At 45.7% G+C, this 15,038-nt stretch overlaps 1 protein-coding gene across 1 annotated transcript in view; it reads left to right on the top strand.

Moving 5' to 3' along the window:
- Positions 1 to 1,024: 1,024 nt before the first annotated feature.
- The window catches only part of T265_02112 (hypothetical protein), a gene marked incomplete at both ends in the record, with an annotated part of 15,067 nt that continues 1,053 nt past the window's right edge, over positions 1,025 to 15,038 (top strand). The window contains 3 exons of the mRNA XM_009166271.1: positions 1,025 to 1,455; positions 2,081 to 2,131; positions 11,105 to 11,341. Of these exons, the coding sequence (XP_009164535.1) occupies positions 1,309 to 1,455; positions 2,081 to 2,131; positions 11,105 to 11,341 (435 nt within the window). The remainder of the gene's footprint in view (positions 1,456 to 2,080; positions 2,132 to 11,104; positions 11,342 to 15,038) is intronic.

Genomic DNA, 15,038 nt, shown 5'->3' with positions numbered 1-15,038 from the left:
TCTGGAAATCTTGTGAGGAAGCTACATCTTTAATTAGTCGATATCGAGGCTGTGCTCAGTGATTAGAGCGCGAATCTACTGACCGGAAAGTCCGTTGTTTGAACCTGACTTCTGCCTCTTGACTCCCCCTGCTTGGCAGTATTCCAGCCCTCATGCTTCCTTCTGGTGGCATGGCAGCTAGGCACCAAAAGGGTTCTACGTCTGAATGATTTTTTTTGTGCCAATTCGTCACTGAGTTCGATCACAAACGAGTTCGTCACAAACGAGGTTCTAGTTGCCTCAGCATTTGAGGCGCGAAGCTAGAGTTAGAATGGTCCGAGTTTCGAACTCGGTACCGGTTTTTCCCTTACTGCAGTAATTACTTGGATAGCCTGGAAGTATTTCAACTCTCGTACCTTCGAGTTTTATGGCAGCTTTGCATTGTAGCAAACAGTACTCTGGTAGTGTTCTGGCTACTGTACAACAGCAACAAACATCGCATAATTACACCGCTATGCGTATCTGGCACCAGTGTTCGCCAACCGATACCGAACCGATTGGTTTGGACCGTCCTGCGAGTTAGCTTTGAACGGTCGATTCTTAATCACTGTTTCACTGCTTGGAGGCCTATTTTCATCAACGGATATGTCTGTGAACTCGTCGGTATGATCCACCCTATGGGACTTTTCTGTGCTCGGCACGATATGGCTACCAATCAGTGTTACTCATCCTATACCCAGATTATCTGAGGCGACATTCAGAAGGGCGGATGTAACTAATACTTGTAGCTAGCTAGCCAGTACATGAATTTTTTTTCTTCTGTTCTGCCATTTTCATTACATAGGTTCGCCCTTATAAATACTCGCAGTTTAAGCAGTGCCGGTATCCCACAAAAAACCTCATTCATTCCGACCACTTTGTCGTTTGTCTGCTCGGCTATCTGTTTCCATTGACACTCGAAAGAGAACAACCCAGTTTCTCTCTGAAGCGTTTCTGCGTTTCACGTTATCACTGCACTGTATCTTTATTCCGATTTCACATTTTAGCTTCAACTCCGTCAAGCGTTGATTCCACTGTTTTAACCAGCCAGCTGGGCCGTTATTGACCGTCCTAGCGACTGCTTTCATTTGGAATGGAACTGTTGCTACAACGCGCGCTTGTATTCACTCAAACTGGACAACGAGCGCAATTTCTCAATCAGTTGAAATCCCTCCCCAATGTATCCGTCATTTTCCGTCCTAATTGGACCTGTAGGTATGCGCTGTGGTCATATCTTGTGTGGACCCCCGCGTCTCTCCTACCAAGTTCCTGTGTTCTCAGCCTGGACAAATGTTTACAATCAGAAACGCGGGAAACTTTGTCCCCTGTGGGGAACCACCTTCAGAATCGATTTGTACTGTGCTTGGCACTCTAGACTTGGCTTGCGTACGGGGCAAAGTGAACGAACTCATTGTTTGTGGTCATTCCGATTGCAAAGTAGGTTTTCGTGTGACTGTTTCCATTTTTCACAACCCCCTCCTTCTAGCGAGTTTTGCCAGTCGCGCCGATGTGCCGTTTTCCCTTCGCATGTGATCAGATTAAGTTAAACCGTTAGATATGAACGCACATATTTCGACCAACTGGTGGATGATGTCGTGTTCCCATTAATCTCGTTTGATCGATCCTCTCTTCTCCTGGCGCAGTTATTCCTATTTATTCAAACCGAGGTAGCAATGAGCTATGCTCCAGTTTGCCTCCTTTGTTTGAACAAAACGTAATAATTTCTCCAGGACAAGACGAGATTCGTTTATAACAGAATATGATGGCAATACAAGTTATGTAGAGTCTACAGCTTTCTACAGCTGTCCATAAAGTGTCCAGTGTCCTTGGTGCCTCGTAACGGGAAAGTATTGACCGGCGGATAAGTCGATCAAGACACTGATGACTGTTGTTGTTCGAGGCTGTGGCAATATCGATCACATCTTTCGAACGTGAACACCTTAGCCTGCTCATACGTGGTCCAGCCCATTCAAGACTTTCATTTACAAACCCGAGGCTAAGAGTGGCACACACGGTTTTGCACTTAATTCTACTCAGTATTGAGTCCACATATCTGTCGAAGAATGAAAAAGATCTGAAGACATCAAAACCAAGAAATTCAGCTCGGTTCCAGGTGAGTCTCTCGAAAAACCAAATTAGTTTGCAAATGAGTGTATATTCGCCAATTTCGTACAATTTGTTTTCAAGTAGAACGTAAGGTTGACGAAAACTCGGGGACTGCGCCTACCTGGTGAGCCCCAAGAAGGGCGAAACCGGTCATTGGCTCTCGAGGAGTTTTCAGGAACCTTATGAGTAGTGCATTACAGAGACAGATCTCTGTTGCTCTTGTCATTTCGCCAACGTTTTGAAAATTTAACCAGTGTGTAGGAATGGCTGCACCAACTTCAGTGTGAGCCAGATTGAACGCAATGTGTGTGTGTGTGATTTTTCCGTCACTACGGATGAATTTCGGAAGTGGCATGGTCGCAGTTCTGACCATTCTTTTCTCGATAAAACTCATCAGCCGTGACCGAAACGTTGAGGCCTTCACCTCGATACATACTTTTAGGTTGTTCCATCGTAATTCAACCAGTTTAACTGGTGCGTATGGATGTCGAATTAAAGTGGTCATTATTTTTATCCTTTCATGTTCTACAGTCAGTCAGTTTTGTGCCCGTACAATGGCCCATTGAGGTAATGGAGACTACCTGGCTTCGCGCAGTTGCATTCAGAATAACTAGCGAAGAGGTGGATAAACACTTCGTCTCACCGTCGCATCATTCTCATTTCCTGCGCTTTGGTTCGAGGCGTATGCCGCGGATTACCAAGGAGGAAAGCCTCACTGTGAATTTAATTATCGGCAAATCCGAACTAAGTAGTTACGCGGAAGTAAACATCTCATCTGCACAGAGTTTTTAAAAACTGCACGTTCTCACGCATCCTCTTGAAATCTCCTGGACATTCATTGACTGTTAAAAAAATGCTAAACGAACACTGAAAAGTGGTTCCCCTAATATCCCTAACAAACTTCACCTTCCATCAGGTGTGGGGGCGGAGCTTGGACATAGGATCATGTACTACTCGGACGCCTCACCAGTAGTACATGCCGTTACGCCTCTTATGTGCCAACCCACAATGTCCACTCGTTAGGCTACATAACACTCCCGCTCTGTGATGGTGCTAAAAACGGATAAATTGGTTGTAGCCAAGGGATAACTGCGTTGCGAGTAAAGGAACAACGCAGCTGACGAGCACTGACAAATATTCGTACCGGAGAGGACGTCTTCAAAAAGGAGACTTATTATTCAGCACAGTGGTCCTTCTGATTAACCACACCCTGTAATTACGCACGGGACTCGCAGGAGTTCAGCTTTTCGCCCGTTCGTAATACAACCGACTTCTCTATAAGGACTGAATTCGCTCGGCTCATAGAAGGTCTCTAGTACGAAAAGGTTACAGCGGGCTTCCTCTAAAGTCACTTTGTACTGCACAGTCGCTCTCTGAGTAAATGTGAATACGTCACTTCACATACAGTGTGCCTTCGGGTGTTTCACGCGGTCTGACTCGTCGCATTTAAGTCATGATCGCGTTCGACGTTTCTGCTTCCTCAAGCTACTAGCACTTCTAAAGGGTTGTGCTACTCTGACACGTGACGATCGGTGTAAATTCGACAAGTCATTTGCCAAGGACATCTGTCGGCAACCAATCAGATGAACTTGCAGGGACAACGATCACAAATGACTAGTCGCTTGGTTAGCAGATACTATAGGGCCAAAGGTCAGACCACGGATACATGAACTTGGTTTCAACAGCCTACTTATTAAGTATGTATCCACAATTTCGATCTCTGGTCTGAATCGACTCCAAGAGCAGTCTTTTTCCGGTCCAATCTCTCCCAAAGTCATTTTAGGGGAATGAGACTGCACGCCCGATAGATATCCGGGGACGTGCTTTTTCTTATAATGGTAGAANTTGTTCGGCGGTTGATCGCAGAACCTTGCATGTGACTGTACAGATGATGTCATATCCCACAGCTGAAGGCAACCGGGAGCCTAATACATTCAATCGACTTTGCATGCGTTACCTCTGCGGCCATGGTATCGATTCATTCTGGTCTTCTGATTACATTGATCAACCTACTGACAAGTTATTTCAAAACCAGTATCACGTGATTAATCCGGAACTATGTAGCTTCACACAGTTTACCAACAGTGCACCGACTACAAGTGCATATATGGTGTCCTGGAAGGAGATTTGAACGTCTGTGTTAAGCTGTGTATCAAGATACCGGTTGGTCAGCCACGATTTTCCCGAGAGCGAACTCTCTTTTCAGGGAGCGACAAATTTTCAATCTTTTGGTTGAACAATTCTCTGCACAGTTTTTATAGATATGGATAGCAGAAACAGATGCAGTTTTAACGACTCGAAGCGCAATGTTGGACCGAACGATGGTAGCGTTTTCCGCGTCAACTGTTACGCTGCTTGCTCTACGGCAATATCTCCATTGATGCCGCTAATCGCAGACAGCATATCAGTTGAATGTACAAGTGAAAACTGCCACACATATTCAGGTTGAGCTGTTTCTCGGTCCACTGTTAGTTCTGGTGCTGGGTTTCTCCTGCCTTCTAGTTTAGCTGACGACGTTTTGACCATTGGACTTTTAACGAAACTGGCACCAGTATCTGTCTCATTTAGATTGATTGATTGATTGATTGGAGTATAACCCGGATAGGCACCGGTATGTTTGTACGCGCACTCTGTAGAAGAAGACTGTTTGCCATAGAACTGCACTTTCGTGTGATATATTGTCGTGTGCACGACTGCAATAGCTTAAGTTATTCCATGGGATGTCAAAAGTGCACCCTGTAGATATTCATTACCTTCTGCAACAACCAATGTCCTTGTGGATCCTTGGTCTCATCGCTGACAGGGGATAGTTCACTTAGACTGCAGACTTAGAAAAGTTCACTCCTGTGGCCATCAATAGTCAGTCTGTTTGTTGGTTACGATACGTGAATACTTCTAATGAACTGACGTGGGAAAACCCTCTGTTGAATTCGCCTCAGAACAGTTTTCTTTGCGATGTTATCTAACACAGGCCTTATGTCTCGTAAGGAGAAAGTACTTTGTCGCACTGCTTGTCGACACAAAGGAACTTACACGCACCTCAGAATTGGTTGAGGATCATCATAGACAACAGATTAACTAGGATGTTGGTTAGAACTCCCACTGAAAGCAATTTATACGTGAGTGATTTCTTCAACGTCAGTGAGTGTTTGAATCACTGACCAATGCATTTCCCGGGCTAGGCAGGCAATTCAGTAGCAAAAGCAGCATTCTGAAGCTCACACACCCAGTGGACCGATGTTGTGATAGCTGAATGACCCTTTATCATCACCATTATCGGCTGTAAGAATCGCATACCTGTCATAGAGTGGTGGTAGCTGCCACCGTTACGTTCATAGATGATTTAGGGAGCTGGGGTAAGTAACTACGCATTGGTGGCCGAGTCTGAAAAATGGGTTCGTAAATACAGGACTGTCCATAGACTGTCAAGTGTGGGAATTGGGAAGGAAACTATGTATTAAGGGCAATAGCTTGGATGCACGAGCGCCACAGAAACGAGAATGGGAATGGATTGTCTAGACGTAACACACTACTCATAATTTGCCGGGAGTTTTTTGGACAGCTCACGGCTTTCTTGACAATGTTATGCGATATCTCGACTACCGCAGAAACTTGAGATTGCCTTTCAAAGCTACTTTTTTCGGGGGTAGAATCATTTGGTGCTGCTTCAGGGAACTGCATATCCCTCAGCCTTGAAGTTTCCACCCGTTGGACTGAACAGATATTTATAAATACGCTCATTTGCATATCAACTGGGTTTTCACGGGAGACTCAAACGAATCTCTCGTTCATGATACTCTTCGACCGAATCTGCTGCACAAAGAAGGCCTCGTTTCATTTCATACGATATTCGAGATATTGCAGTATACTATCACAAAGGAAACTACTCACAAGGTTGCTGAAAACTCTTTGACAGCAGCGTCGTGAGTAGTTTCCTTTATGAAATTTACTGCGATTTATCGAATATCTAACCTACTGAAACATGAGACAGCCCTTGTGCAGCACATTCAGCTGAAGAATATAACCAACGAGAGATTCAGCTGTCTCCCGTAAGTAACCCAGTTGATATGCAAATAAGTGTATTTGTCGAAACCTGGGTTCAAGGAGAGCGTAAGGTCGATTGAAACTCGGGGACTGCGCCTACCTGATGAGCCCCAAGAAGGGCGAAATCCGTAGTGGGCTGTCAAAGAGTTTTCAGCAACCTTGTGAGTAGTTCCCTTTCGGATTGGATCTTTGTTGTCTGTGCCATTCTGATTGATTCTGTCACTAGTAGCGAAACGGTTTTGGCTAGCTAACGTCACTAGACGAGTTAGTCAAGTATCCTGAAACGAATAGTACATTTCTGTGTTTTTTACGGTTCTATGCAGTCTTGTCCAGCCACTTCTAGATGTGATTTTATAAGCTCATTTAATTTTCATCAAAATATTTGCCTTTGTCCAGCACAAATATGGCCTTCATGAACTGGGCTTTCCAGCCTGGCGAACAGGCAATAAATGCACGTTTCGTCATTATTCGTTCACAGAGTTTTGGTGTATGCCAACCAATTGGTGGTTTTTTCCCATTGTGACCCGGCGAACCTATTTCGTCCCTTAATTTTCGGAGATTCTGCTCGCCTAACGATTCTCTTCGCCTCGTTTTGTGACACAAATCCAGTTTCTTTCGGGATGTTTCTAAAGAAACCCCGGAGATCGATGTGCTACCGGGGCGTTAGGTCGCGGATGATATTGATATGCTCGGTTCCGTTTCTTGAATGGTCCAACCCATTTTAATTCTGCCGCAGTCTTTGATATGTACTTCACACGTGCAAACTGTAAAGTTCCGTTACAAGACTGAATGTGGGGTCAGACCCAAACACCGTGCTTCCAGATCAACCAATGGGCCTGGTAAGTTAGTTTGATCAACTGGGTAGTTGTATAAGTTCTGGCTGAAGACGCGATTACTTCTCTAATCGGCGAATCCAGGGCAGATTTGATCAAAATCTGACACCTCTGGCCCCGGCTTGACGTCAGTTCGTCTGTCAATGGCACTTTTAACGTACGCGCTGCAGTCACAGCACCGGAGATACCAATCAAATTTTCTGGGGTAACAAAGTCCAACAGCAGCAACTCCTCAACCGATCCGCTTGGACATGAGAGCTCGCATTTTAGGCCACAATTCCTTCTGGTCTCCCAGCCCCCCCCTACATGGCACTAAACCTAGTTCTGAAGAGGTTTTCCCTAAAGGAAACTACTCACAAGGTTGCTAAAAATTCCTCCACAGCCCATGACCGGTTTCGCCCTTCTTGGGGCTCATCAGGTAGGCGCAGTGCCCGTCAACCTTATGTTCCTACGTTTGACTATTGAATTTGTAGCAAGCAGGTACTTTCGGGTTACTTCGTTTTAGTCATATGCTGGTCATACCTTGTTTTCAGCGCATACTGGTATGCAGGTGCCTCCTTTTCACGCTGAACCCTTACCTCATGGTACACACTACTTCGCTTTAACTCATTTGTGATTTCTGTGATCTTTTTTCGAATGATTTCCCTCCTAAATGGCGATTTCGGGCAAAGCTGCCTTTTCGCCCTGCATTTTAGAATACGACGGTTATTAAACAAACATTTACTGGCAAAGATCGAACATTCACGTCTATCGTGCTTTGTATTTACAAGAGAAACTGACGTGTGGTTATCTGACGGATAGTCAGCATCCATTGTTCATCTGGATACGATCAAATGCTAACCATCAGCTGAAATCTAAAGTTCACCATCACGTGATAAAGAGTGAGGTGTCACATGTGTACACGTGTATCAACTATGGTTGCAACACGGTCCAAACACTCCACTCAATATCTGCTGCAGGTTGAACAGTTTCCGGATGCATTTGACGGTAGTCAAGGTTGTATTGTGAGATGTATTGCTCATTGACGTTTCGATCAAGACTCAGCAGTTACTCCTGTGCTTTTAGGCGCAAACCTGATATAACAGCTGTTATCTGGAAACAGCCTTTTGAAGTACATAGTCATGGTGAAAAGATCACGTGAGGCCAAGTGACAGATGGGAGGGTTAAGTTGATCGAAAGCTGGTTACGAGAAAACACCGGGGAAAGTGCAATACGAATGTACTGTGTAGACTGAGATAGTAACAATAAAAAGAAGACAGATTGAACCTTTTCATCTTGGTCGTTCGCAACACACGTAACATAGACCAAATAAACTGGAGTAGGCGCTACGTGTCTGGCAGACACTTCCGGATGACCGGAAGCGAGTAATCAATAAGGCCTGAACGGACTTCATTGTTATCGATCGGTTAACTTGCACTAGAATGGAGAACGCTGAGGTGATATAAACAAAGTGGCCAGCTTCGAGGACACGTGAAGTAATCGAGGGTGGCGTCTCGTCCACTGGTCTCGTTCTGGAGCCTTAACGATTATCAGATATGTCCTCAGAACGGACCAGTTTGTTGATATAATCCCAGGGTTCTCCGTTAAAATAGGATGACCGGTGACGCTGAAATTTATCCGGGCTTTGCTGACTATTCGCTTTCGCCCATCGCTTTTCCGGAGGTCGCTGCCCTCCACATGTGAGTGAGTGATTTATCACTCAACGTTGTACCATGCCCATGGACAGTGCATAGTTTGAAAATTTATTTGAAACATCAGATTTTGATAGAGTATCACGAATGCCAGATTATTCTGTTGGATACGAAAGCAGGGATACGTCCTTTCTGACCAGCGCGTTATACGGATCAAACTGGTTGGTGATTGACACTAGTTGGCAGAATATTTGTGCATCAGGTGTGAGCGATGGAAGCCACCTTGTTCACCGTGAATTTTAACCGTCTCGTTGTCCTCAAGTGATCTGTTAGTTGGGAGCTATCAGTCAGGCGTGATGATGTTTCTTGCTCCATCCCTCCCGGTCTAAAATTACCTGGTTGACACCGTGTTACCAGAACGAACTGTTAATTGCCAAAAATTTCGTCTTAACTACGGACTGATCGATTCTGATCAATTCTCACATTTTGCTTATATTTGTCGTCATCACATGTTCAGCCACCAGATTGCATCGTGCTGAGCACCCCGGACACGCTCATGTGGCCGTGCCACACAAGCCGATTGTGGCATTATTCTTCCGGCGCGGGGATCATCGGTGTGTTTTGGGCCGAGCCCACCAATTCGTTCCAACCAGTTCTTTGTCAGTTATTTGATGGCTTTACCTATCCGTGACGGTGTAACGTGTATAGTGGTCATTAACCTTCGTCATCTTAGTCATTGCAGGTAGACAAGAGATCATTTCCGAGGTATAGATACGTATTGATTTGTCACGACATACTGAGACACTTTGACAGAAAACGTAGTATATTTTCATGAAGGAAACTACTCACAAGGTTGCTGAAAACTCCGACAGCCCACGACCGGTTTCGCCCTTCTTGGGGTTCATCAGGTAGACGCAGTCCCCGAGTTTCCATCAACCTCATGTTCTACTTGGACTCAAATTGCACTGTTTTCGAGAACTACACTCCTTAATGAAAATATACTGCGATATCTCAAATATCGTACCAACTGAAACATGAGGCGGCCTGTGTGCAGCACATTCAGGTGAGTCTCTCCTGAAAACCAAATTGATTTGCAAATCAGCGTATTTCTTGAAAACGTAGTAATTAAACCTTGCTTTTCGGTGATCATCAAAACCCACTGTTTTGTCGCCTCGCATCATCTGTCCGTGGTCTATGTTGACAGATAATGCGAGGCGTCTTCAGATGCTTCAGAAGTGTTGCTGGCTTTGGATGGCGTCAACGGACCAGTAAACTCAGCTGCGCTGGTCATTGCCGTCTTCCTGGATGGGGACCCCGAGACGGTCCACATCATTGGTTAGAGACATTGTCAGACATGGTCCAGTCACGCCCTCGATGGCGCTCGTGCATCCAAGCTATTGCCTTCACTGCATAGCTCTCTTCCCAATCCCCTCACTTGGCAGCCCACTGGCAGTGCGGGATTTATGCACCAATTTATCATCTCTCGCTTGCAATGCGCAGCTACCTAACTTTCCTCACAAATCATCGGTGAACGAAACTGCGGCAGCTACAACCACTGTACGACGAATACGCGGTTATTACAGCCGACAATGATGATGATGATCTACAGAAAGAACATCCAACACCATCAACTTCGGTGGCTCAGTCATGTGCTACGCATGCAGAGACACCGTCTACCGAAACGAGTGTTGTTCCTCGTGACTCCTTCAGAATGTTGCAAACCGCGAGGTGAACAACGTTTGAATTGGAAGACTTGCTTGAAAGAGATCACGAAGAGTTAGGGTGTTGTACACCTTCCGGGGTGGGTGCCCGTGACGCCGCCTGCATCTAGCTAGATACATTGCAAGAACTGGCGGCTGGTTAGTGTCAGCGGCGTTCGTGCTGTCAGTTTCTTTCTAGATTGTCTGATTGGGCGCTTGGAGGCATCTCAGAATGCTTGACATAGGTCAGCACCAGGTCCCCTTCCTCACCTACTCATTCCTTCTTTTTCACTCTAAGGCTTTAAGTATAATTAGATGAGCTTTATGGTTGTACGGCAGTGAAGCATCGTTGTCAACACTGGTATTACTGTCTCTGATGATGATGATGACTGCTCTGTCGCTGAGTCAGCGGAAATCCTAGAACTTTTGGTTTACGTGACTCGAAACCTGTCAGCTAACAGCTTGAGCCGCATCGATTACTTATGATATTTCTAGCTCTATCCTTGTCTCTAACATAGCCAGCATATTTGTGAACACAAATCGCTGTGGTAACCAGTAACTCAACCGGAAGTATCCACCAAGGAGGTGGCCACTGTCTAGGGGGTTTTTCCGTATCTGGTCTCTTGAAATGTAAGCTTTAGTTTGCTTTTTTTTGAAAACGGTTTACCAGCCTTAATAAAATTCAGGCCAAGTCTTCCACAACATGTTTCACTGCCTCATCCTGCTTCACATTGCCGTTATTTGCACAAAACGTTTTACTCATTCACGACAGGCAATGCATCTTTTGAACTCGATCGGGCCTTCGCTTGTCAGAGGCGAATTGCCGGTTTCACAGATGAGTCCTATCGAGAAATGGGTTGCGATCAATGGCCTCGCTAGCTACAGAAAGCATACTCTCACCTCAGATGTTCTCCACTTTCCTGTAGTGGATCCGCAAGTTCGCAAGTCGAACTTCAACCTGAAACTCTCAAGTTTGAAGGATTTTGAAGAGTGTGATCGTCTTTCACAAGTAAGAGCAGTGATTTTGAAATGAGTTCTTATCATGTGTGATATTGTCATATATGTTTCAAGCGTCAACAGTTAGTTGTCTGAAACCTGTTCTCTGAAAAAAATTTTTAAACACCACCACCTGTTTTCACCGGAACAACTTACCTCTTCACCAGAGGTGAATGCAACTGTGTATATCTCATTTCTTCCGGTGCCCAACCTTCCGTGAGGCTTTTGCTTTCAGAGAAGTTGGAAAAACTCATGGGTGACGTCACCCTTGTCACCTGTCAGTTCACTGAGTCCAGGTGCCTCCTGCTGCCAGGTAGTATTCTTTTTACCGCACCTGGTTCTGACTTCATTTTACGTCAGTTCGTGGTGCACTTGCACACAGGCTGTGAAATACATATCCAATGGCAGTCTGACAGAACATTCACTTGATCGAAAAAAGCTAGCATTCAAATATTGTGCAGCGATCAGGAAAAACTCATTCGTCGAGGCCAAGAAAGCCTGAAGCCAATGAAATTATGTTCAGGCGGTACCGATGGAATGCAGTGTATCTCTACTTGACAATCGCTCTATCCGGCTCACCATACAAACTCGATTTCCTGAAAATATGCTTTTAACTCTCAGTGCTAGTGGTGCTTGTCCCTTGATGAATTTTCCTGGCTGTCTGCCCTTTTGGCCCCGTTGTATAGCCTGATTACGGCGTGAATTGAGAGCTTTTCCTTTGGATATGCACCAAAACCGGCCCTGCTTGTAATCGGTGGTGCCAGTGCCTCTGTATTTTGAATCGTTTCGGTTTGTGGCCCTATTCTGTTTGAGCTCTGTTGTTTTCGCCGTGATTTGTCGCACGCCCACCCAACTGTTTGCGCTACACGACGCAGTGCTGTTTACAAACTGGAAACAACATCGAGTGGTCAGTGCCATCCTTGATAGAGTATTTGGACTTGATCTGTAGAGCCGAGAACCGCCGATGTTCTCTTTGTACAACAACCCCGACTGTCAAACGTGTGTCGAAATTCGAGGTACCCAAATCAACAGTCATTATGGTGTACAAAATCCGGTTGAGATACCCGTTTATTCCTTTTATCTGTTTACATTTTTTGCTCAGCCGATCGTACAACTTGGGATCAACCGCACAAACCCCGAACTCATCGTTTTTAGTTCGTTTAGACGGCACATCCTACTCATATGATGCTGAATACTCCTCGGCAACCCATGGTCTGTTTCGCCCTTCTGATGGTTCATCAGGTAGATGCAGTCTCTGAGTTTCTATCCACCTTATGTTCAACTCCAATCTTAATTGAATGCGATTCGTGAACTACACTCACTTGTATACTAATTTGGCGAGGTGTACCAAGTGGTTAGAGTGCGAATTTACTGAGCGGTGATTCCTTGGTTCGAACCCGACCTCGGTGTCTAGACTTCTCCTGTCTAGGCTTGGGCAGCCTGGCAGTATCCCAGCCCTCGTGCTTCCCTCGTGTGGCATGGCAGCTAGGCACTGAAAGGGTGCTACAGCTGAACGTTTTTTTTTAATTTTTACACTAATTTGGCTGATTCAACCGAATCACTCGTTTACGCTATTCTCCAGCAGAATTTATCGCACAAAGGGTCGACGTGTGACATATTAGAGCGCATCGTTTAGATGGGCTGCACCTATCTGATAAGTCTCAGACTGAAAAAGACTCGTCGTAGGCTGTTGAATAGTCCGGAACCTACTGGGACCCTAAAACTCCACCAAAATCTCAAAAGGAAAGCCGGCAAGCATCCAGACCAGTCAATTACTTAACCAAGTCAGCAAAAGCCGATGAGTGTTCAAGCATGCCACAGAAGCACGACCGAACGTGATCAGCGTTCAGACATTTCACAGAAGCACGATCGATGTTGATGGATGTTCACTGAACGCCTACCAGACAGTCTGAATCACTGTCAGAACGGTTCCTTAAATAGCGTGGGGTCGTTGTAACTTTTGCACTGGCACGCACTTACTCGCTTGTTTGGAATAAAGCTGTTGTGTACAATTGTCGATGGGTTCTTTTCTGGCACCAGGCTGGTGCGGCGCGGCGTTAACAGTCACGATTCAAGTTTTCACATCCTTTCTTTTGAACTAACGATGTTGTATCATTCCTTCGCCCGACTTGTACACAATTTTTTTCCGGCAGTCTACAGGAAGTCCAAAATTGCCATCCAACTGTTCATCTCCTTTTGTGGGTTGTATTTTTACGCGGTTTCCACGATCCGTTTATCCGGACAATACGCGGACCAGTCCAACAAAATGTGTAGTGACCAGCGAGTCAGTGGGGATATTGATTGTTGATCACATGTCTGTTCATCTATTCGCCGACCTTGGCAAGTAACTTGCAATGGTCTTGTTACCAAACGTGGAGACATCATCGGTGCGCGGACTCGTTCAGCCGAGGTACTGTAAGGTCTAAGTTCCATCCACTTGGCTCGGTTGAGGGAAAACGAAAAGGTGATCGTCACGCGAGTCGGCATAGAAACCAACAATCGCGTCTCCTGCAGGGCTTCTTCACGATAACAGCTTTCTAAATTCTTTCTGTTACCAGTGTATGGCGGTCGAGCAAGTCGAACGATCGGACCGTGTGGTCCTAAATTTTCATTTCGGAGTATCTTTTGTTTTCGTTTGAGAGAGAAGAGACTGGACCTTACCATGGTATGACGGTTTTCGCACCTCAGCGACCCATTGAACTATACTTGGGGTTGTATCCGCGACACTCACAGGTTCTGTTATACCAGGTTGGTCGATTGTTAGAGGTTTGACGAACGCAGGCTCCTGGTCCTTCAGGTTGGTGGTTGGAACATGCGGCGACGTTTTCCGTAGAAATGGAAATGCATTGGCATTTCCCGCCAAACACCGCTGCCTTGCGGTTAGGTTTTTGGGCCAAAGGTTTTCGTTGAGGACCCTAATCGTCCTCCTGTCTAGGTGTGGGCGCCCTGGCAGTATTCCAGCCCTCGTACAACCATGCGGCAGTGAAGCATCGGTGTTCAACACTGATGTCGTGCCGTCGATAATGATGATGATATTTCAGATTTTGTCTTCTAGTCTGCCCTGCTCCCACCTATCATCGTGAAGAATAGTGTGGTCCCTTTAAAGTTGAATGATGGAGTTGCGATGTTTATATCACAAAGTGTGTGACCCAGCTGCAAGACATCATGATATTTATTTCTGGACAAGGCTCGAGATAGCTTAGTAGTCAAGGCACCAGCTTACCGACCTAATGTCCGTGGATAGAAGCCAACGTCAGCATCTCGACTGCTCTTCTGTTGACCAGCTCTCGTGCCTCCTTCCGTTATCATGGCAGCTAGACACCAAGAGAGTGCTGCAGCTGGACGACGTGACAATCGCTGGGCAAATGGGAAGGATTAAAACAAAGCATTTGTCCTTGGTTGATTTCATGAGGACTTTCAGGAAGGTCAGCTTCCTGAATGCCCGAACTCTACTGAGACTCTCAGCTCTGCTAGATGTTGACCAGTCAGACAACGCCCCCTCAATATGCAGCGCGTCACGGTCTTGTATCAAAGCCAGACCGCATGCGTCAGAATTGGAACAAGTTCAGACAGTGTCCCTCCAAAAATAGCTTGAGACCGTTGTACATTCGCACTCTCACGCACTTACGCTCTCTTACTCACTTGTTCGGAATCTAGCTCTTATGTTCTGTGAGTCTTTTTTCGGCATTAGGCACTGGAGCGGGTCAGCA

This window comes from Opisthorchis viverrini (genome assembly GCF_000715545.1).
Source record: "Opisthorchis viverrini unplaced genomic scaffold opera_v5_24, whole genome shotgun sequence".
In the NCBI taxonomy this organism is placed as follows: domain Eukaryota; kingdom Metazoa; phylum Platyhelminthes; class Trematoda; order Opisthorchiida; family Opisthorchiidae; genus Opisthorchis; species Opisthorchis viverrini.
Note: the sequence above shows the minus strand (reverse complement) of the source record. Positions and strands in the feature narration are given on the sequence as shown.